Source organism: Eutrigla gurnardus, assembly GCF_963514095.1.
Source record: "Eutrigla gurnardus genome assembly, chromosome: 11".
NCBI classification, from domain to species: Eukaryota; Metazoa; Chordata; class Actinopteri; order Perciformes; family Triglidae; genus Eutrigla; species Eutrigla gurnardus.
The window spans coordinates 6,760,980-6,784,977 of NC_139925.1; the positions used below are offsets into that span (position 1 = coordinate 6,760,980).

A 23,998-nucleotide genomic window follows, 5' to 3' on the forward strand; every position below is an offset into this window, starting at 1 on the left:
GCCTCAGCAGAAGCCTGAGTCTTCTGAAAGCATATCGATGTCTAGGGAGCAAACCTTAGTGAATCAGAGCCGACGGGATTCAGTACTGTGTTGATAAGAATAGTTCTTTATGCCATCTTATGCAGTATTTCAACTAAGTTTGATAAAGCATATTCTTCTAAAGTAAATCCTGTTTGTATATGTGTGCATCAGTGCTTCTGAAGGAGGCCGCCCCTAAATGCTGTTGGTGTTTTACAGTATTTATGGTGGGAAGTACTCACACAATATCTTTTATTTAATTTATTTATTTAAAATTGATGGGGATTGTCTGAATAAGGCTCAAGTAACTCAAATGCAAAATCATGCATCAGGAGGGAATAATATCTTTGTCTTTTAAATGTCTTTTAAAATGTAGTGCTTTTATACCATCTTACTTTTAAAGTGGAACGCTTGTCTCAGGTATCGATGGAAACCTGAGGAAAATAAATAAATAATAACTGCAGTGATTTTAATTTCACCCCCCTGGACGTATATGTGCAATTTTTTTTTAATAGAAAGTGAGGGCACACATGACTGAAAGCTCAAAAGAATGCACCTGAGTCTCCATCAGTGTGGGTGAGGCTGAGATCAGTAGCCTGTAAATCTGTGGAGATGAGATCCAGAGAGAGATGACAGTGTATCCCGGGCTTTCCATCAGTCAGCCTCTCCAGCATTTCCACACGACTGTCCCATAACCGCTCATCCATACACTGATGGTTGTCTCTTCTGGGGGGCATGTTCTAGGTTATTTCCCTATAGACCAACAAGGTCCGCTGCTAAAGAGAGTGAACCAAGGCAGAGGCACGTACTCATAGCTACACACTCGAAGAATCTAGTTTGATCAAAGCGCCGTACATCTCTCTCAGTCATCTCGAAGTGGTAACTACTTCAAAAAAGTTGCAGCTGCTGTAAAAATGTATTTTGCTTTTTCCACAGGGAGTTTTCATCGTGTACACAATCATTCAGTGTCACATGAAATAACAATCTGTGTGGATTAACGTGGCTGAGCTCGTCTCCCGAACGGAGTGTCAATTTCACCGGTTATGCTCGCATCTGTTTGGAAACTTTCGGCTGGAAAGCAAATAAGCATTGTCAAAACAAACATTGACGTGTTGTGTAGCGGAGCTGAATAAATTAGTAATTTCCCAAATGCCTCGGCGTCGGTATCTCAGTGGTAACGTGCTGTTCGCCTTATGCGCCTTTTGTGCGGCTGTGATGAATCTGCAGTCTCCCTTCGCGTTCACCTGTCAGTCATACTGCCGTGACATTATTTCCTGTTTTGATTATGTGATAGTGGAGTCAGAAGGTTAATACACTGCCACATACTGACTGTCAACTTGTTTTCCTGTCATCACCTGCTTCTTTATTCTGCTCACTCCGTCACCTTCTCCACACACTCTTAACTCTCCGTCAGATCATTTACCTTACTTCACACTGGGGTTTTTTTACTTGGTGGATGTTTAGCCATGTTAGGGGAGTGCTCATGCCCAATGTATGAAATGTGTGTCATAAATTGGTTTTCCCGTCTGCTTGGCAGGTGATGGAGTATGAGAACAGGATAAGAGCCTACTCGACCCCAGACAAGATTTTTCGCTACTTTGCCACGCTGAAGGTCATCGGCGAACACGGGGATGCCGAGGTTTACATGACGCCCCAGGACTTCATACGCTCCATCACACCCAATGAGAAGCAGCCTGAGAGTGAGTCTCCCCTCTTTCCGTCACCCCATTTGGTCTTTATCAGCAACTTTTTCACATCCGCTGGCATGCTGCAGTTATTTCCTAGGATTTTCACTTCATTTTCACTCCCATTTTTCCATTAAGTTTGGTTCTGTAGACTGGTTCAACCTCTCATCCAGGAATTGAATGCCAAATTTGCACTGGCAACCTTGCTGAGATCATAGTCATCATAATCCACTGGTAGAGCATTACACAACACAGCCCCGCTCCATGCACCATCCAGCTACAGGGACACTTAGCACACGCTTGGCAGTTCCGCTCTTATGACAGTTCACGGTATAACGATCCCACTGACTGTGTTCACAAGTATGAAGGGAAGCGGGGGAAGGGCGGGGGAGTGACAGGGCTGTCTGGTCACACTGAGTCGAGGGACTCACAACGCAGCAGTTGGCGTATCAATTAACAGGTTCAAACCAAAGCAGATCTCAGGCTTCGCACATAGAGCCAGTAAGAGATATTTGGTCTCCAGCCATGGGAGGGTTGGGAAGGCAGAGAGCTTAACTTGGCATAGACATGTTTCAGAGTCTTCATCTGTCATTATCCAGTTATTCAACACTAAAACTCATTTAGATTTACGTGACATGGGAGTATATTAGCCTCCATCTCAGACTTACGGGTGAATGTTCAGCTTGTGACTATTACATCCTGCACATTCATCCACAGTAAAGGAGGCAAGCCTGCAGTTAGCATTTAATAATGACTAAGATGCGGCCTGTCACATCTGCGCTGCCTTTCCTGCTCACCTCAGCACTTCCATCTATTAACCATGTTCAAGACTCGGCCTAGCTTTGACCCCCATTGGCCTTACATCGTTACACCCGGTACCTTGCCTCCAATTTAATGATTTCCCCAGCTCTTCTTTTCTCTATCCTGCTTCCAAACTGGGATTTCAGTCATGATGAGCTGAGTTGTGTTTGAAAAAAAGATGAAAAGGTGAAGAGAAGCTGCAGTTTCCTTGAAAGGCAGCCAGTTTACTCTCTTCTCAAAGCCACCAACTAATGTGAGATTGACTAATAGACTCCACAGTTGCTGATTACACTGGATTTGTTGTTTTAATGTTCTGGGGATTTGTGGGCCCATTGATGATGATTAACCCATGAATGCTCATGGTGCTTTTTTAGGTAGTCCTTATTGCCTCATTACGTTAAAATGTGAATTTTATGGCTAGGCTCCCTGTGCTAAAGGAATAGATTGTAGAATAGTCAGGGATGCTTGATAGACAAAACAACAAGGCTCACTTTTACAAGTGCATTTCACAGAGTTTGGCTGGTATTTTGTCTAGAGTATGGACTAAAGCTTAATGATCCAACTCCTGAATTGAAAATATCTGTTGATTGTGTTAACTGACCTGAAGAAATGGATTATTGACTCAGCAGAATAAGGTGGAAGGCTATTTTCAGACGTATTATGTGATAAGGTTTTTCTCTAATGCTGATGAAGCCAAGTTCAATTTAATGAGATTATAGTCTAACCATCAAGTTAATCTGATTTGATGAGACTGTTTCAGTAGGTCACTGTGCTGTCCCAGTCTTTCATTATGATATCAAGACCCTGTGGGACTTTTGGAACTTTTTCTATCATATTTAATACCGCACACTTTATTTAACAGATTAGAACCGCTGCCTCACACAAGAGTTTAGAAAATAATCACCTTAGCCAGTTTTATTAGTTTGAACCTCATTAGTTTGGAAGCAAGACTGTCTTATTCACGCAAAAATTCACAATTCATGTTTGAAGTTTACTCTGGTATATTATTTGATCAAGGGAAGTTCAAAATTAAAGTACTTCAGCAGACTTGTGTTCAGTCACCGAATTAATCGCTTCCTTTTGCATAAAAGGAAATGACACAGGCCACTGAGGTGAACACTGCTCATTTACAACTCGTCCATATGTGTTTCATTGAAGTCATTATTCATTGTGTTGGCGATGAACCAAACACCTTGAGATACCGATATCAAGCATCCATGTATATAAATAAGCATGTAAACACTGTTGATGTCGCTGGTGGAGAACTTGGTTCTAATTGATGATCGGGAGGTTCAGAGCTGAATGCTGATGATTGTTTATTTTAAAGAATCTGTAAAATGGAAATGGGTTATTAATGGCTATTATTAATCTTGAGCACGTGTCGGTGTGTACTAGAGGTTCAGTAATGACACCTGAGTAAATACATTTGCTCTGCTTCATGCTAGGCATAAATCTTGATGCTCCTACTGTGTAATTACTCTGCCTCACATCTCGTTTGTTATAATATCTGTTTCATCTATTTGTCTAATCTGTAGGTCTGTTTATATTTTGTCTGTATTTTTTTTTTTTTCAGATCTAGGCCTGGACCAGTTCCATGTGAAGCGATATGATGGAAAGGTAAGAAGTGGGCATCTGGGTAGTCAATTTAGTATTCATGGAGATCAGCAGCAGGAAATTATGTCTGTGAAACATTTCATCCCTGGTCCATAAATTTAGCTTAAAATAAATGATTTTATTTTATAATATACTGTACATTCAATAAGTATTGCATTTCCCCAGAAGCTGTCTAACAAATTGTTAGGGCATATTTCTTTTCCCAGTCTACCAGACAGGTTTATTCACTGAAAAAAAACATGAATTACTTCTCACTTACCCCAATTACACATGTAGATAATTTCAGCTTTTTCTGTGCTAACACAATATCTGTCAGTAACTCAAAAGAGATGACTACAAATTTGCTTGTTCACCTTAAAGCACTGAAAATGTAATTTGAAAAACAGTAACCTGTCTTTGTAGACACCTTGTCCAGGTATTATTGACTCTTCCACAGTTTACATATGGACTTGTTTCCAGTAAAAAGGTAGTTCCAAGTAAAAGATCAACATTCAGTGAAAATGTTTAAGTCAATATATACTTTTTTTTTTATTAAATTGTCTTTTCAAACTTTTGTCAGAAATATGTCCCTTAACTTTTAAATATTCTTTCTAATTCCATACAGAACATTTTAAACAAACAAAGTATGCACTTGATAATTAGCCTTATAATCCATGTGGGTTTTATCAGTTCATGCGTTGGATTTTAAATATGCATACAGGCTGTGTATGGTCTTATTTCAGTGCAGCACTGAGGGATCCTTTTCTGAAATGAAGTTAAAATAAAAAATAAAAGTCAAAACATCCAAAAATATTCATGTAAATGACTGAATAAGTGGGCACTACTTGTCAGCAAATAATTCCTGTGTATACGTCCATGTAAATGATCTAAAGTTGTTTATCAAATACTATACAGCATCTGCTTTAGTTAATTTTATACCCGTCTTTTGCTGAACTGAATAATATTGCTACAATAAATCTAGCTATAACATCTGTAAATGCTCAATAAGTCAAACAACTTCCATATTAATCCATCGTTTAGGCTGAAATGACATTGAAGAAAACTGGAATGATGTATAAATTGAGGCGATAACTCAATGTCGTAGACATAAACAAGTACTCATGAGGAGCAGGGGGTTACAGCATCGTGTAAAGATGACATATGGAAAGAGATAGTGGAGCAGATGGAAAACACCATTACATTCTGTCAGCAAAAAGTGCAGAAGTTGACAGAAAAAAACATCCAAACCATTAGAAACACAGCTATGAGAATGTTAGCTGGCATTTCTGGGCCCACTTTGTTTGTTTTTTTGGGTGCATTTCTTGTTGATATCTTGTGCTCAAGTGGATGTCACACCGAGAACCGTCTGTTTCAGGTACATGATGTGGTTTCGCTGCCTGAATATTGACATTGAATGATGTTGTTTCCCCAGATACCATATGCTGTATACTATGTTTTTCTGTGTCTTTGCTTAAGCTTCTGCTTTGCTGTCTGCTTCTCAACTGTCAACTCATATTATTTTACAATCACAGCAATTAAGACTAGAGAAGATCCGAAGAATATCTTATCCAACTATTGTTTGAGCTATAGAAGTTCAGAAAAGGATTTAAAGGGTCATGAAATATATTGTTTTCAACCTACACCTGGATCTTACCTGTGTTCAGTTGTTTAAGCGTGGTTCAGAGAAGCCTGGCTCTTTAAAAACCAGCTCCACACTTAATCATTAAAAGCGACATTTACAAAGTGGGTCCAGTGCGTAATGACCTATTTAAGGGCAATAACAGCAGGTGAAATTTGGACAGGCGTTGGTCTGACTGCTAACTGCTATTTCTCTCTTCACTGTCAGGAAAATAGAGGACATCAATATAAATCATTACTTTCCTTGATATTGATTTGTGACCATTACTGCCCTCTCGCTGATCCCATCGTGCATCTCTCACACCCAGTATCCAACCATCCTTTTTAATTTAGTATTTACTAATCATCAATGTGATGGTTGTAGTTTGTAACCTCATTAGAAAATCCATCAGCCCCGAGGCTGTATGAGTAAAGTTTGTTCCTCTTCTCAGTGAGACAGAAAACAGAACTGGTTGTCACAACTTCCCCCTTTTTATTGCCTTCTGCAACTCGGCTTGTGATTTTAGTCCCCAGAACGTTGACTCATCCATATTTCAAAACCATGTGAATCGAAGAGCTTGTGACATACAGTGATCAAAAGTAAATGTAAGATTCTGTGGCAACCTAAAATCAAAATGGAACTCTTTGTTTATGGGCCTGCTTATGTAAATGTTCCCTATCTCTGGGCGTCGCCTTCCCATTTGCCAGGCAAATCTCTGGCCACGCAGTGCTTCTCAGATACTGTATTTAGCTTTTCTTATCCCCTGAGATTTCCCTGCCATGCCCAGAGCGACCCGAACAGCTCCTCTCCCTCCCCAGCGCTGCCCCTATCTCCTTTTTGCCCAGAGACATATTCCTCCTCCTCATTGGCTTAATGGGCCCCCACAGCTAGTTGGCGGAGGAATAAACTAATGCCGTTTCGTGCCATGAAATCTAGTTCGCATGACATTTAGACCTGCATAGCATTAAATCGTTAAATGGTGAAGATGATGGAGGGTGTGGTGAAGTACATGGGAGTATTTCAGCTGGGGGTTGGGTGGTTAACTGCAACACAGGCTAAAATCGATGGCAAGGGAGGTGTACAGTATTGTGTGAGAGTAACATGAGAGCGCTCTTAAAAGACCTCTGTGTCTCACTTGCCATAGTTTTTATTTAAAAATAGCTAAAAGCCAACTGAGATTTGTCACATCCATACAGTTTGGCCGTAGCTAAGTGGAAGAGTGTACTTCTTATAATCCTCTCACTTCTCTCTGGCTGCTCCATCCCGCCGACTATAAACTGTCCATGTTCAGTCTCTATGTAAACATTATAACCCTATAAGATTGTTTTACGACTCTTGTTCATATTGACTCATCCTGTTTGCCTTACTTTTATTTTCCTGTCCATGGAAACACAGTTATCTCAGAAGTCTTTAAATGTCATTGTTTGTTTTCTTTGCTCAACCAGTTGTTTCATTGCACCTTTCTCCCTCTCTTCTCCTCCCCTGATCCCGTGGGCATGCCTTTATGCTGTTGCAAATTTATGTTGATGTGACCTGACATTGCCATTGTTAACTGTTGATTATTCTTCCATGCTCTTATCAGCCATCCTCTCTCATTCACATAACGAGTAATCCCTCCATTTTCTCTCTCTTCCCTTCCTCGTGAATATACATCATCCTCCAACTCCCCCCCCATCTCCCAAAATCCCTAATTTTTTGCTGTCTCCTCTCCCAATCATTCCATTTACTGATCCCCATTCTCTACCCACAAATCCCCCCTCCCTCCTCTCCTCCTCTGTCTACCCTCCCTCCTCATCTCCTTCCCTTTCTGCCCCTCCCTCTCTGCAGGACTTCTGGCAGGTATGGGGTGTGTGCCGAGCAGCATGTGTGCACCTGAATGAAAAACTGCACTTTTGTATTCTCGACCCCTCTTCCTCTGAATTGTTTTCTTTCTTTCTATTATTCACTCTCGCACTCCTCTAGTAATGTGGAGGGCATAGCTATTCAGTGTTGTTAGTCCAGGGGAACAGCTAAGTGAGTAGTTTGTCTGTATTTCCCACATCTCAGCTTCAGCAAGTGTGAAACCGGAGTCACGGCCTCATTTAAGTTTATGACCACCGTGTATAGGAGAGCTGCCAAACAGCATTTAAGTGTATAAATTCAAACAAGAGATCGGTAGACCGGAAATAAAATGTTGAGTTTACATCTAGATATTTCTCTCACAGGGTATATGTGCTGTACAGCCAGATGGGGGAAGGTTGGATGTAGAATTAAGCACCACCACTGTATTTTCTCATGTAATAAGGCAGATTATATCATGGCCACGGAAAGTACTTGATTACAGTACAAGAGCACATTAAACTGCAGATAATCTAACATTACCTATGATAATAACCAGGAGGTTAGGTGTGTTCAAGTGTCAGCTATTTTTAAACATTTAAAGATGGTTGATGATTTGGGTACAGCTTGATTTCCTGTGGTAAGTGGCCATGGTATAAGCACAATAGTGCATTTTGAAATGTCCTTATGAGGAAAAATAAAATAGAAATGACACATTTGGTGGAGGAATCTCTGCCTTATCTGTTAATTTCATTTTCCAGGGACACTTAAATTGCTTATATCACTTGCATAAATGTGTATGACTGCGTTCATTTGAGCATTTACTTGCTCCTAGTTTCCAGCAATGCTCCAAAATGTTTCACCAGTGTGCACGGGAGAAACCTTTTGTGATTCAAATGCTTCTGATATACACATTTATGCGTTGGTACATGTAAATAAATTAGTCTTGACCTCTCCGCTTTATCTACTAAATGATTTGGCCTTAAAGCAGGTCTAAATGCCTCCGTCAGTCAGGATGATGCAAAGATACGCAAAGGGCAGGTTACAACCTGTGCACACCTTTTCATAATGACGGGGAATGGCAGGAATTGAAATGGGCACACTCCATTGTGTGTGTGCACAAACTCCAACTGAGTATTGTTATAAGACTTTGTGTTGTAGACCTCCCCAGTGCCCCATTGTATAGCTTGTTAGAGGCAGCTGCGTGCCATGCCTTCCATGCTGAATTATTGAAAGAGAACACTATACTTTGCCTCTACAGGGATTATTAAACACTGCAGCACTGCTACATAATTTACACATTTGCCAGTGCCCCAAAGTAAAGTTCACACGCATTTATAGTCATTTAAACGTCAAGTCTTGCAAAGCTGAGATGCAAAGAGCAGCTAAAACGAGTCGTTCATTAGCAACTTGTATCCTTCGATGCCAAATCATAGCGGTGCTGTTCCCCTGCACTCCCTCTGCCTTGCTTTTATAAACACACCTTTTATCCTTCATCCCTTCTAAGAGATATGACCTCTAGCTTTCCACACGCTTTGGCACTCTAGCCTTTTTCCCCAGCATGCACTGCTCTATTGCCTGCGTCTCACGGAGAAAGTAGCTGGTGGTGGCGCCCCGTCTCTGCGCATGGTGGCCTCACAGGGTGGTTTTCGGTCCCAGGAAATGCCTCTTTTAGCTAACGTCGGGGCTGTTTTGATGTGCTTGATGGCCTTCACTAATCCATCCTCTGGATTGTCCGGATGTCAGTGCTGCATGATTTTCTGTAGAGCATGGTTTAGAGTCACTAAAGGCAGGACTTGGTCCGTACTTCTACGATGTATCCAAACTGTTCCTACATGCTGTGGCATCTGAAGCCACGGCGGTTGCCGTGTGCCAGCAGCGGTGGCGATGGCCGGCAGACACCTGTCACTCAGAGGGAGTGCGGAAGGGGGGCTGCTCCGATGCAAATGAGCCTCTTGTCACACCAACCGTTGTCATGTTCACTCTTTCAGATTTCACAGGAAGCTCCCAGGGGCTGCTGTTCGGACTGTCACCGCTCTGTTTCTCCATCTTTTTAACACCGTCTTCTATTCTCACATGTCTTTGTCCTCTCTGTCAATGTTTGTTTCTATAAAATATACATACACACTCCTAATCTTTCTATTTTTCCATCTCTTTCTCCTCTCCTAATCTAAAGTAATAAGAGGTTGGGTCGTCTGTACAACTGGTCAGTTAATTCTGTTCCTCCTCTCCCGTCCTGAGACAGCTGCCATTCCCCAGTGACTAAAATTTGTTTATTGAGCGTTCCACATCAGGGTACATTATTCTGATTATGCTCCCAGCTTAATTACGAGTTATTAACGGTACACCTGCTCTGCAGTTACTCCTGGGATTAAAGATGGAAAGCTAATACATCAGTGTTCTCTCCACCCACACACTCGCCCACCTACCTACAGACTGGAGTTTTGGGCAAGGTAACATATAAAAGGGGAAGATTTGTTCTTTGGTATTACAGCAGAGTAGGGAATAATATACAATCATGTAGTTTGTGTGGTTTTCTTAGGACCTTGGATTGAGACGGTGACTTGTTGGGCACAGGTCAAGTGCACTTACACAAGGTGATAGCTTTCAGCCACCTTTCAGAAATGTCAGTTGGGGACCCGGGTTGACTTTACCCTCGAGCAGGTCATTCCGAATTCCCTTTCCCCCTCGAAACACGTCTGTCAACGAACCTGTCAAAGAGTGACAGACACCCCAGAGCTACACGATCATACAAAGCAGCATAAAGGTACCGATACATTTTTAATGCATTCCCCCTTTTTTTTCTCACTCCGCGCTGTCCGTCTGTCACAATGTACACATCACTATATCCCCAATGGTGTAGCGCTCCAGTACACCACGTTCTCGCAAGACTCACCTGTACAAAAGATGTGAGGTCGCTTGGGGACAGACATCACTCAGGCAGACGCACAATGACCACACACATGAACACATAGACGAGAGTGGGGGCAGATATCCTCTTGTTTGCCGCTTGAGCTTTTCATCATCAGTGGCAGGCTTTAGCCTAGACCCATAAATTCATCTCTTTGTTGTGACACACCGAGGAGACTGCTCAGAGCTCTATGACATACGACAAAAGTCACTGTCTTTTATGTGATAGTTAATCTAAAGATTTAACACTTATTGTGTGTCTCATGTCCAGTTCTTTCACCGGCCGCTTCCCTCTTTTCGTCTCTTCCCGTTATCGGGATGTCTGCAGCTGCAGTGTTGGAAAGGGTCACAGATCCAATCAATAATGAAGCACTGCAGCCAGTAGAGTGGTATTAGAGAGGGCCAAGTCTTAGCTGCCGTCGGCTCCGAAGCCGACCGCATGGCCACACAAAGTGCTGGTGGAGCAGCATAAATAACGAATGTAAAGCTTGCAGAAAATTGATAGGGTTTTTTTGTTTTAGTTAAACCTTATTTAGATTTGTTTGGAAGTAATAGAAGGCTCACAAAGGGATAGAATTTCTTAAAATGTTGATTATTTGTTGAGAATTTCTCCAGCCAAAGAGTGGTAGAAACTAAGGTACTATAAAGTTGTAGAAGCATTTAATTTCTCAGTGGAATTTAACAATGATACGTAAAAATCCTAGAATGTGAGAAGAATCTTCAATGCAGTCCCAAGTTTTCAAGTGCATCACTTCTTAATGGTGTGCTTGGAAAGTGTTTCCTTGGCTCTTGTGTGAAATGAGCAGAAGGAGAGGACAGTCCCTTTAGCATGCATGCATGCCTCTGGCTCTGCTTAACTCGTGTGGGTCTCATTTGTTGGACTCGTTTAAGTTTCAGCTAGTTTAAATGTGGCCAGGGCAGCTATCGGGCAGCTCCGTCGCCTGGTGCACAGCAGAGATTAGCCCTGGCCCCTGGCCAAACCCTTAACCCAGGCCGTACATGGGTAGCATTACATTTCAACGCCCAGCCGCTAGCCCCATCTAGCCAGCAGCTCTGTCAGAACTATGTTTCTGCCTCAGCTCACAGGCTAGTTGGACTGTTGAGTCCATCATCTGGACACAGCCCGTGGTCTTGGCCATAGCATAGCTGACACATGCAGACATGTATGAACACACGAGCAAGCTTACGCCAGAGATTAAAAAAAAAAAAAATCACCCCAGCGTAACGAAGTTGACACTGATCAACAGACACGCTTACTGACAGATGAGGTGTTAGGTTTTAATTAACTTGAGTACTGCAGCAATTAAATTTACAGTCTTTTGAAAATTAGTAGTTTGGGAAAAAAATTGACGGTGGTTGTTAAATACAGACTCCAGTGGAGCTGGGATCTTTTATTGCAGCCGCATATTTTATAGGCCTAATGTCCTCTGGGTGCATGAATCAAAACTGATGAAGGGCTAAACTGATGAGACGCAGAGTCCGGGGAATTAAATAACCTAATAGGCATCTCTTGTAGGTAAAACGTGTTTTACCATTCGTTTGAATTATACATCTCCATTTTTGTACTGCTGACAGGCTAGTTGCCGGAGCACCTAATAAGGCACAACTTCAGTGGGGAGCTGAGGCTCGCATCAGTGACGGAAGGATGGGGCAAAAGATGGGACGTGGTTTTTACAGCAGAGCCACAAGCTCTACGAAAAAGGCTTAAAAGCCGAGGTTAAACCCACAGCTTGATACACACACTGCCATCCCTCTGTGCCTGCTCGAGAGAGTGCACAGTGTTGCATCATACGTTTGTTGGAGAGATGTACAGTATGGCAGCACGTTGTGTATGCGATGTGAACGCTATACTGTTAGCTCAGCAGGGAAGTCTGTGGCTACTTCATCCTAAAAGAGAGTTGTGTTGTCCAGGGGCACGTGGCTCCATCAGGGTAGAGGAAAAGCTCCATATTTGTATTGGTTGTGTACGCCCATACACACATTTGCTTCTTTTATCAGCTGAATATTCTTTTTGGTTCCTCTTTGCCAATTATATTTGGATGCATTTTTCTTGGCTATTCTGCAGGGGGACGTTTTTGTCCTTGACTCCTTGACTATTTCTTTTTAAAGTTATTATGCCTTATGTGCTCTGTGCCTCTGTTCTGATCATTATAATGAGGCCCAGTGTGCTTATGTCTCTCATGCGCATAGTTATGTGGCGCTCTGTTTGCGCTCACCTCGTCCCAAACTCTACAGCCAATACCGACCTCTTTTTACTCTCACTTTCCCTTCTTACTCATTCTTTCAACCTGCACATACCAGTCCCTCTCTAGTATTCTGTCACACTTATACACATGCAAACACAGGGAATGAAAAATGTTGCTTTTTGTTGTCTGTCTCTGTCTCTCAACCAGTAGCACTGCTCCAAAAATAACTTTTTTTCTCTCTCTCTCTCTCTCTCTCTCTCTCTCTCTCTCTCTCTCTCTCTCTCTCTCTCTCTCTCTCTCTCTCCCACTCCCTTCTCCCCTCATACTGTAAATGTACAGTAGATACAATCAATAATAAATGTTACAGTAGAAACCACTATTTTCTAGAGTCAAGGCCCCAAAGTGGGAACAGTCATATCTTTCCCTAAGCTAAACCAATTATCTTTAGCAGCCATTTTACTGTCTGTTTACTCTTGAGGAGGGAGTCGGTTCATGGGGAATGATTTGAAAACATTTGGTTATGATATGCTATGAAGGGGGGTGCCACCAAATTTGAGAATTCATATGTTTTTCCTAATTCATTCAAACATGTCCCTGTTTGAAACATGTACATTGCTTTAATTTCCAATGTGCAGACTTTACAGACAAATAGGTATAACTGATTGTCATAACAGATTTGTTAGCGGAGCTGCATCACAGTCTTTGCTTACAGACTGCAGACAGCAAGACATGATTGAATCCTAAATTTGAGTGGTATCCCGCAATGTTCTTGTTTTGAGCCAGATGCTTTCTGTGTATGTGTATGTGTGTGTGACAATTTGAATGCACAAGCGTGTCTTTGTCGTTCAAGGCCCTGCTAAAGACAGCAGAGGCCTCGCTGTGCTCTAACCGTTGTTTCTCCTCCTTCCTCCTCCTCTGAATTGGACCTCTTACAGACGGAGGTAACTCCACGTGGGCTCAGCGTGGCCCAGCCCCCTCCCCCCCCCCCTCCCAAGGCATGCTCTGTCCGTCTGTCCACTTTGTTTGATGGAGCGTCCCGCGGACGCTGTCTTTCAAGTGTCTATCACTGAGTGTGTTGTGTGCATGTGGTTAAGTCACTCTTTCATGCAATGCTGTGAATATACACATGCTAACAGAGAAATGTGTGTGTGTGAGAAAGAGAGAGCTAAAGTTTTTATCGATTAATACATTTTGGTTGTGTTCCATATATGGTTAATCAATAGTGTGTGTTTGTGCTGCAGTCTCTCGTGATGTTTTTCCCTTCTCTTTATGTGAATTTCACACTGTGAGTACAGCGTCTGGTGAATAATGTGTATTTTATTCAAACTGACCTCAGACTAATCACTACAACCCCTCGCTTGTCTGTACGGTTTCATGTGTATGCAGCATTTGCATGACTGTACTTGTGATAACCCGTCGATCCATAATCATCCTTATGTACTACTTTTAATATGTTTGTGTGTGTGTGTGTCAAAGTACAGTATGTGTGTGTGCTGTCTCTGATTGAGTTTAACTCTCAGACACACACACACTTGCTTACACACACACACACACACTGGGCAGCTGTGAAAGCTCTGAGGCTTCTGTTTGATCATGTAAAAAGTTTTTAAGATAACTTCAGTCCTTTTTTCTTTTTGGTGACCTAAATGAGCAGAAGATCGCCCAGGAGAGGGAGAAGTTTGCAGATGAGGACAGCATATTCTACTCATTGGGAGAGTGCGGCCTTATCTCCTTCTCTGACTACATCTTCCTCACCACTGTGCTGTCCAGTAAGTACATCGTTCAACTGTGCAGACTGCACAGAGCACTAATGGTTCTTATATGGCCTATTCCATTCAACCCCACAACCTTAAAATCTTACACACTGATACAAATCAAATCCCTACAAGATCTCTCTTTTGACTTCTCTGTACTTGGCTTCTTCTTTTTCTTTTTTTACTGCATTTAAGACAGAAATCAGAGACATTTTCCAACATGATATTATAAGCCTGGTTACAGAGCTGGCTGCTCTGTTCCCTGTGATCTCCAGTTCTGTTAAAGTTAATAATGTGTGTCTACCAAGCTGGCTGCCTTGGCGATGTTTCACACAATCTGTTTGCTTCAGCTGGATTGGTGGGGAATGCAGGGGGTAAATTTCACATGAAAAACCTCCTTTCTAAATGTGTCAGAGTTCACGATAATGAAAATGAAACTCCTACTCCTTCCTCGCCGGAGCCTAGTAAAGTCGTTTCCCCAGCTTAGCGCCACCATTTATTATAATCCGTTCATATGGAGAAAGTCTCTGGGGAAGTTTTCAAGGACAAGTCATTTATAAGCAGACATGACAGAATGCCTTGTGGTTGGTTTCAATCCATTTAGCACGGCCACAAAAATAGTACAAAGGAGGCTTTTTCCAAACCAACGCACATTGGTTCAGGCCCTATAGTGTTACATATTTACTGCTTTTATACTGTTAAATCCTCTGCCAGATAAGACTTGATTAATCTTTAAAATGTACTTAAAGGAGTTGGATTGCTAAAGCAATAAATTATCATAGTAGTTAACAGTAGTTAAAAGTGAAGCATTGAAAATAATCTACCAAATCTATGAGAGTGTGAATAATATTGCTGTGGCTCTGTATTTCCTCAGGTGAACAATGTGATATTTGAGAAGCAGCAGTATGTATGATACATGAAATGTATGCACTATGGAATAGGTTTGAATGTTAAAACAACATATTTATTATCCTTCAAGATATAGGAGGAGGGTTAACATTATTTGTTTTTGTATAACCCATATATCTGATATGCAAAATTTACATTGCAATCACATCAATAATTATATAGAGTGCCATGATTTAATTAAATGTATATAGCGTAAAAATTATGACAGAAGTTATCTTGAGACACTTTTCATATAGACCTAACATTCCTGCATGAACAAGCAGTGGCAAGAAAAACCTCCCCTATAACAAGTAGATACCTTGGGAAGAACCTGGATCTAGATGGACCAATTGGGTTCACAGAGAGACCGAGAAATACTGGAATTGTGTCTGTGTATAAACTATATAAAACCATTTGTCCAAACGTTCCCCATTTTTGTTTGTTTGCATTTCATTATCAGTCTGTGGATGCTAACATGCTGAACTACTGTCATCCTGCTGTACTGAAAACTAATTTCAGTGACCCTTGTCATGTAGTCATTACAGCGACAGTATCAGAGGTACAGCAAATGCCATTTGTAGAAAATGTACACAGAATGAGGGGGAAAAAACACAGCAAATTGTATTTTTTTAATTTCAGATTAGCTCATGTAGACAGTGCAGGGTCTCGTATGGCTTGTCTTGGCTTTAATTTTTAAAAAGAGAGCATCTAAAGTGCCCCATAATGCATCACTGGGGGTATGATGAAAGCTGGCTGGATGAAGTGGAATGTGTTATTCCCAAGTTGTGTGGATTGTATTGATTTCAGAATGTGTTTTTGTGTCCCGTGGTGTCCAGCTCCCCAGAGGAACTTTGAGATCGCTTTCAAGATGTTTGATCTGAATGGTGACGGAGAGGTGGACCTGGAGGAGTTTGAACAGGTACGTAGTTATGCACAAAATCAACACATCGACTGAGACGTATGGTTAAAACAGCCAGCCCACACATTTGAACTACAGTAGCAACTGATTGCATCACTGTAACCAGTAATGCACACTGATGAAGGTAGATGAAGGTAGGCTGATGTTCACCACTGTGACAAGTGCTGTGCGCTCCACTCTGACATCTAGAGGTAAAGATCCTGATATATTACAAAGGGTCTTTGATGTACAGTGTTACATGTATAGTATTATTTGGATCTTAAACCCTTATATAACAGGCTAATATTCCACAAAGTCCCAAGTACTTCTGAAACCTAATCTACATCCTCACCCTTGTTTACATGGCACCCTCCTCCATCCTTAGGTCCAGAGCATCATTCGTTCCCAGACCAGTATGGGCATGCGACACCGCGACCGCTCCACCACAGGAAACACCCTGAAGACAGCCGGCTGCAGCTCTGCTCTCACCACCTACTTCTTTGGAGAAGACCTGAAGGGAAAACTCACCATCGGCAGCTTTCTGGAGTTTCAGAGGAAACTGCAGCATGATGTACTCAAGCTAGAGGTAAGAGGAAAGTGAATGAGTGGAGAAAGAGGGTATTATGCTGAGACATTTCACCTGATTTACTGTAGTATCGTGTACAAATGTAATTTGACTACACATGTAAATTGACAGGAGACTCGGAGGAAGTAAATTGAAGCAAGGAAGGATGTAAACCATGTATAACAAAAAGTGTTCAAGAGCCAGTGGAGAAGCAAGGAGTTGAGTGACAGGTGAATGTTGCATAATACAAGGGAGAACAAGGGCAGAGGATGACAATGGGAAGTGTGGATAGTCTGTAACCATTGGTCAGTGTCACACTCCCTTCGTCTCCCCCTTAGTCTGGTGTCACTCTGTCTCACACCAGAACCCTCCGCTGCCTCGACAGTAAAAGCAACTGATTGTTATTTAATATGGTTATTGTAATCTATTTAATTAGCATGAATAGTGAATCCTATGTGATACACTGAACCTTAATGGGCACGTGTCATCCGTGCCTCCAAGAAAAGCACTTGGGATGGAGCATCTGCCAGAAAGAAAGCGCTATCTGTCAGGTCTTAATGATACCATAATGCTCAGAGAGGGAAATCATAACGCCACAAATTTAGACGCCAACATCGGTGTCTGTAGAATTGCTCTCAAGTGCTCGATGCTCTAATTTCTCTGTCTTTATTTGCTGACCCTGCAGCTCACCCTAGGCCACATTTCACCAGCTGTGGCAGTTTTTTTTTTTGCTGGGTGCTGACTTACGTTCTCATATTCTAGTCTTCATAACTCTTATGATACCCCTTATTTATGAATTCCCAATCAAGCTGGAATTACAGTATGGTTTCAAAGCATAATTTTCACATTTTAAAAATGCAAGAATGCATAATCATCATCACTTTATCAAGCCTGTCCAATGTAATAACAGAAAAATGTCTACTAATTGTTAGTGTACTTACGTGTGTCCTGCTTGAAACTTTTCTCTTCAGGCTTATTTTAGCTTAGTCATGACCTGCCTCTCTCAAATGTGCCAAATTAACATTTTGAAAGGTTGGCACGTTCAGAAAGAAAAGATGGCGGGAGCCTTTTAGGCTCAGACATAAATCGACTGGATTGACCTGACACAGCCACGGCCCACTGCTGTTAAGCCACGCTCCATTGGTTGTCAAAATAAAAATAAAAAAAGCATGCACATGCAGATTTAGTGTCACCAAAGGCGTGATTCAACTTGAAGCCTGACACCAGTATTTACCGTTTCCCATCTCCCAATACCCTCCTCCCCGTTAATTTGTTTTGACTCTGCATAACACTCATTCTCCATCCGTCCGTCTTTCCCTCAGTTCGAGAGGAACGACCCCGTGAACGGCAGAATCAGTGAGAGACAGTTTGGGGGTATGCTGCTGGCCTACAGTGGCGTCCAGTCCCGTAAACTCAAGCAGATGCAGAAGGGCTTGAAGAAGATGTTTAAGGACGCACAGGTAGATAAATCTGCCTGTACTCATTCATGCGTTTATGGAACTCCGAGATAAGTGATTGATTTGGTGATGTGGAGTGTTTTAACTAAGTGGCCTACATGCGAGGATGTGTGACTGATGGTGTGTGTGTGTGCCTGAGGGAGAAGGAGATTGTGTGTGTGAGGCAGACTGGGTGAGAGGTAATACATCACTGGGAGATACGTAGCCTAACATTATCCACCTGAGCGACACTTACTCTCTCCGACTATCCTACCTTCCACTATCTCTGTTTGTGGTGGCCAAATACAGAGCAGCCTGGTGCTCCTCGGCAGCAGCAGGGCGCAATTACTCGGTCTCCTCTTTGAGCTTCTCAATGAAGCCTTCAGGCCTTTTTAATGTCCTCGGTTGATCTTCTCTCAACCTATCAACAACTTAAGAAGTCTTTTAAGAAGTTTACTCATTATCCTCAGTATACTTATCAAGCTTACTTCAGATAAATGGTTTCTTGCAGGAAAAAAAAACGTTTTCACTTTCCTTCCCCTAGACATGCTCTCACCAAAGACCACTACTTTGCTCTGAGCAAGTATAAATGGCTCTGCTGGGACTGACCAAAGAGTGTAAAAAATGTTCAAGAAGCAGAACTCCTCTGAGTCAACTCCAGTGTATGCCTATCCCTTTCCCCATTTCCAGTGCTTTGCACAAATTTCAGTTTCATGCCTGTTCTGCTTCACCATAATGAGCCCCATCAGTCAATTGAGTGAAGTTACGCCCATGCATCTCGTATCCCCAGAAGAGTTGCAGCAAAAATACATCCCTTTTGATTTCTTCCCCCTAAAGATGGCAAGCATCACATTGGCTATGATAAGGCACATTTGATGGTTAAATGCAGTGTTTAGCAGAAAAAAGAACGGCGGCAAGCCACCGCTCCTCCCAGGCATGAGAAAAAGATGAGGCTGGTGCTGCCAGGTCTCTCTAAGGAATTAGACTGCAGTAAGCAGTCTAGTTTGCCCCCTCTTTTTTCCATTCCAGTCTCCCAGCATTGGAGTAACCTGTAATGTAAATGAGAAAATTGTTATTTACAGCCCGGGACCAGCTGCTCACTTTTCTTTGCAAATGAGCTCATCAGCAGCGTGGCAGCTCTGTGTCTGTTCATCTCTTTTTATATGTGCTCGTGTGTCTTTAGACCGTCTGTTTACCCGGCCTTCCATGACAACGCAATGTTCATCCATGTGTGTCGGTGTGCTTCTGCCCACTTGGTCTTGTCGTTTGTGTCACACTGCTGAGCTGCTCCCAAAATGTCGCTGTGCAGTCGCAGCTCTTGTAATGACGACGTTTTTGGCCCATTTTTTGACAGTGCTCGTTGCTGGCTTGTCACAGAGTTTCTCACCCAGATTCATTTTGTGATATTTTTCCCATCTTGTGCAGGGCATCACATTTGAGGAGGTGGAGAATTTTTTCACTTTCCTCAAGAATGTGAACGACGTGGACACGGCCCTGAGTTTCTACCACATGGCTGGAGCCTCCATAGATAAAGGTACACCCACAGTCGCCCTTTTCCTCTGACATTTCGTCTTTCCTCCTAATTACTCCCCTTTAGACTCAACTGTTGTCACTTTCACCCTCTGTCTCTCAGAGCTGTTAACACTCCGCCAGCCAGATTCACTTTCGCCATCTTCTTTCGCCTGGCGTTGCTCCCAATCCTTGCTCGGCCATTTGTCATCGGTTTTGTCCATCCATCCATGTATCTACCGCCTCTTCCTCCAGGCCTGCAGGAGAGCGCATGCTAAAATCCAAGAACCATGAACACGCACACATGACAAATCACGCAGGCTGCTGATGCCCACTGACACATGCCAGCATGATCACTGGAGGAGGGAGAGTAGGGTTGGGAATGGGCTGACCCATCACTACATGGTTGCTCTTTCCCTCCTCTGCACTCGGAGGCTGCATGTCATCTGTATGCTGGGGTCTAGATGGTAGCAACACTTCTAAAGTACGCTCAAGCAAGACGCTAACATTGTAAGTCCTGATTATTTCAGTCCTGGTTGATTTGGCAACACTTGTGGTTACTGTGGTAACATTGAGTGCTGTAGAATATCTTTCCTTGAGCATCGTCTTGTTTGCAGAAAATGAATGTTGTCTTGTTTTGTAGACACATTTTTCTAACCGATCAAGGTTAGTCCTGCGTGCTGCATTGACAAATATATATATTGCTTTTCCCGTCACATCTTCATAGTAAAAGCTGCCTCTTGTTTCGCCGGTTCAATGCTCTTACATGAAACAGCTGCAGTTGTATATTTAGTTTATAGCTCTGACATAATAAAGAGAGTGAACAGTAAATAATTACATGCATGCATTGTTTCCTGTGAAATCCTTGCGTGTGAAGGCAATTTGAATGAATTATGTGGAAATACATAAACAATGACAAAACGGCCACATTAAGTGTTAATTATGAAACGTTAATGCATTGCATGGCTGTTGTAGAAAGAATGCTGACCATTTATAGTATCGCAAATGTGGTTTAATTTCATGGAAATCCTAAAGGATTAGGATTCAGACGGAGAAATGACTGGTTGACCCGGCGTTCTCACTCCCTAACAATGTGTCTGTAATGATTAATTTAATGAGCAATTTGACACTTAATTATTGGTCTTTTTGAATAGTCCTATTTCCTTTATCTTCATCAACGCTTATTTGAACTGAATTAATTTGTCTGTCAGATCCTAATAATGAAAGTCAATTTAATGTGAGGGAAGCTTTGTAGCTTATTATAATATGGCAAGTTTGATGATTTAATGTTTTTCTTCCTTTTATTACAGTGATTCAGCCTTTCAATACGCTTCCATATGTTTTGTGTCAGCACATCCATTAGCTCTGATTCAGTGATGAAGTGGCTTCTGCTGTAAGGGAGTGCAGGGTCTACCCGAGGTGCTTGTTTCCAGCATCTGGTTTCAGCTGCAATAACAGAACCAAGCCGTGCGTCTGTGCTGGTGTGTTTGTGAGTGTGCTGTACAGGGGGCATCGAAAACATCAGGCTGCTGTAGGTTTGCTCAGAGCTACCAGGCAAATGAGCTCCATCCTCTCATTGTCCGTGCCACGAACCTGTCCTTTAAAGGGATGCTTCACCCATACGACCATCATTTGGCCATCAGTTAACCTCCTGGTGTTGCCTTGAATTATTAAAGAGAAGTTTTTTTTTCTTGCACGTCTGCGTGAACCAAGAATAAAAAAATGGAGACATGAATTTAATTATAGAGGCAGTGTTTAATAACAGCCAGAAACCAAAATAAAAAAAACATCCATTTACAATCTCTAACACAACTCCTGCAGTATAATCCAAGTCTGAAACCTTCCTATTTAAAACACTGGACTCCAGCTGTCTATGCAGACATTTTTTTCTTTGAATGCACGCCAACACACGGTACTTAACAGTTATAGAAATGGTCATTTTGTGGGTGAAGTATTCCTTTTAAAAGAGAGAATCGTGTCTTCTCTTTTACGTCTTTCTTTCTCTCTTTTTGTCTTCTATCTCTTTCATCTCGCTCTCGAATCTGATGATTTCACAGCCGTTAAAGTGCGGTTCCTCATGTGGGCGTTATCTGGAACTGCACATTGTTAAAGGTAGAAAAGAAGGCCACTGATGAGATTCCGTGTACAGCAATTCTGCCGGGGCTTCTTTTTGTCTTGCCATTTGCAGGGAGATTTTGTCGGATATTATTCTTTTCATCCTCAGCCGCCTGTCTCTCTTTAACGTTGCTCCTTTGCTCGTGAGCCTTGGGGATCTTATAATTGATCATTCCGGTTGAGACTCTTGAGTTTTTCATAATTTTATTATTATCTACTTGTTTTTCTGAACTGATCCCAGAAGCCTTTCATTATCATTCTCGGCTAGGTATCCTGATGCTGTCCACTCCTCCCCCATCCCCCCATCCCTTTCTGCTTCTCTATCAGATAGTCTACATAGTGAATGGGAGTCATGTCTGCTATCGATCCCTAGCACTTTAACTCACAACGTCCTCCACATGAGCCATTTATGAGCCGGCCCGTGTGACTCGCACCTCTTTTAATCGCTTCCACAAATGGTGACTCCCTCTATCTGTGGTTCCCTCTGTTCCTCAGTTACCATGAAGCAGGTGGCCCGCACCGTGGCCAAGGTGGAGCTGTCGGACCACGTGTGTGACGTGGTGTTCGCTCTGTTCGACTGCGACGGTAAGAACCTGGTTAACTATATTTATGGAAAGCAAGAAGTTCCTCGACGCAGGTGGAAATCATCAATCAGTCATCTCCTATTATCTCATCATCTCTCCTCTGTCCATCACCCGTTCTCTCCCTCCCCTGTCTGTCTGTCTTCCTCAGGGAACGGAGAGCTTAGTAATAGGGAGTTCATAGCAATTATGAAGCAGCGGCTCATGCGTGGGCTGGAGAAACCCAAGGACATGGGCTTCACTCGGCTGGTGCGTGCCATGTGGAAGTGTGCCCAGGACACGGCCTGGGACTTCGCCATGCCAAAGACATAATGGAGGGATCTCGGGAAATAAAGCAACGACACCGGCAGCATCAAAAGACATTTACCTTCCAACGGGTCTCGATAAATTTAACCAGGCAATTAATGCAATGAACTCATTAGCACGGCGGCTGAGGGGCATCATCAATCATTAACGCACGTTGCTGTAGTTGGAACCATCGATGAAGCATGCTGGCGCAGCGCACTCTGCCCTGAAAGGCTTCGCTCACACGCATGTCCCAGGCATCATGGGAATATTTTAAAATATACATGTTTTTTTTTCTTCTTTTTTTTGCCGTGTCAGTTGGTATGTGTGACCATCTGTCAAATGCTAAAAAACTGCACTTTTATATCGGTGTTTAAAACGTTCTACTGCAAAAGGCAAGTGGAATCAGTTTTTTATTTTATCTTCAGCTGTATAAATGTAGTGATATGTCAATATATCAGTTATTTTTCTTTTTCGCTGGACGCCATCGTGGTAATGCCTCTTCATTCAGTCCGCTAGCTCCAGCTGCATCTTCATTTTGTCCTCAAAGATCAATGATGCTCGTCTTGCTCTACAATGTACTGTTCAAAGTGTGTATTCTTCTAATTATTATTGCCCACTCAAACACTTTATATAAGACGGATGTCCAAAGTAATGCTCTATTAAAGATGTTTTTAATAACAGAAAAGTGCTTTGTTTGTGAGCGACGGAAGGTTCTGCTTGAAGTTGGATTGTTGTCCTGTCATGGTCTCATTTTCACTGTCTGACTTGGAGAAAAGCACAGCGGGGGGGATTAGTGAGACTAATCTATGGGGCACCGAGGAAGCTATTCGTCATGTGTAATGAGACTGCTTGTTACATTTCAAAGCAAAACCCGCTCGGCTGATTGTACGTGGTGCCTTTTTTGAGCGTGTGCCACAAGAAGGAAGAAAAAGATGCTTATGTGCAAGAGCGGTCAGCAGTTTTTGTCTAATTGAAATGGGCAGGATGGGCAGTCCTCGGCCTCTGCTGCCCATTAAAAGATTGTCCTGGAGTCCCTGGGTACGCGGCGTGCAGCACTGGCCTGAAACTGGCTCGCTGTCTTGCACCCGCCGTGACTGACAGACGGAAGTGGTACTTGGAGATTAGGTTGAAGGGCCTCTCATCGGTATTCCTCCGGCGTCTCCTTTCCGGAGCTTAAGTCTGGTGTTACAATCGCACTGATCTGTAAATGATTTCTAATGGAACAACCTCACTGTTGTCGACTTTACAACACCTTTTTTCCTGCGAAACGAAAAAACACCTGTATTCCAAAACTTTTTTCGCGGACTAAAAAAAAATGTTTTTTTCATATTTGTC

General features: G+C 42.5%; 1 protein-coding gene across 2 annotated transcripts in view; it reads left to right on the forward strand.

Moving 5' to 3' along the window:
• The window catches only part of micu1 (mitochondrial calcium uptake 1), a 28,882-nt gene extending 5,531 nt beyond the window's left edge, over positions 1-23,351 (forward strand). The window contains exons 4-13 of one of the 2 annotated variants that reach the window (XM_084021295.1): positions 1,556-1,718; positions 4,078-4,121; positions 13,565-13,570; positions 14,284-14,398; positions 16,108-16,190; positions 16,555-16,755; positions 18,057-18,194; positions 19,596-19,704; positions 22,290-22,379; positions 22,527-23,351. In XM_084021295.1, the coding sequence (XP_083877421.1) occupies positions 1,556-1,718; positions 4,078-4,121; positions 13,565-13,570; positions 14,284-14,398; positions 16,108-16,190; positions 16,555-16,755; positions 18,057-18,194; positions 19,596-19,704; positions 22,290-22,379; positions 22,527-22,687 (1,110 nt within the window). In that variant the 3' untranslated portion in view covers positions 22,688-23,351. The remainder of the gene's footprint in view (positions 1-1,555; positions 1,719-4,077; positions 4,122-13,564; positions 13,571-14,283; positions 14,399-16,107; positions 16,191-16,554; positions 16,756-18,056; positions 18,195-19,595; positions 19,705-22,289; positions 22,380-22,526) is intronic. The other variant, XM_084021296.1, reaches the window with a different exon arrangement.
• Positions 23,352-23,998: the final 647 nt, after the last annotated feature.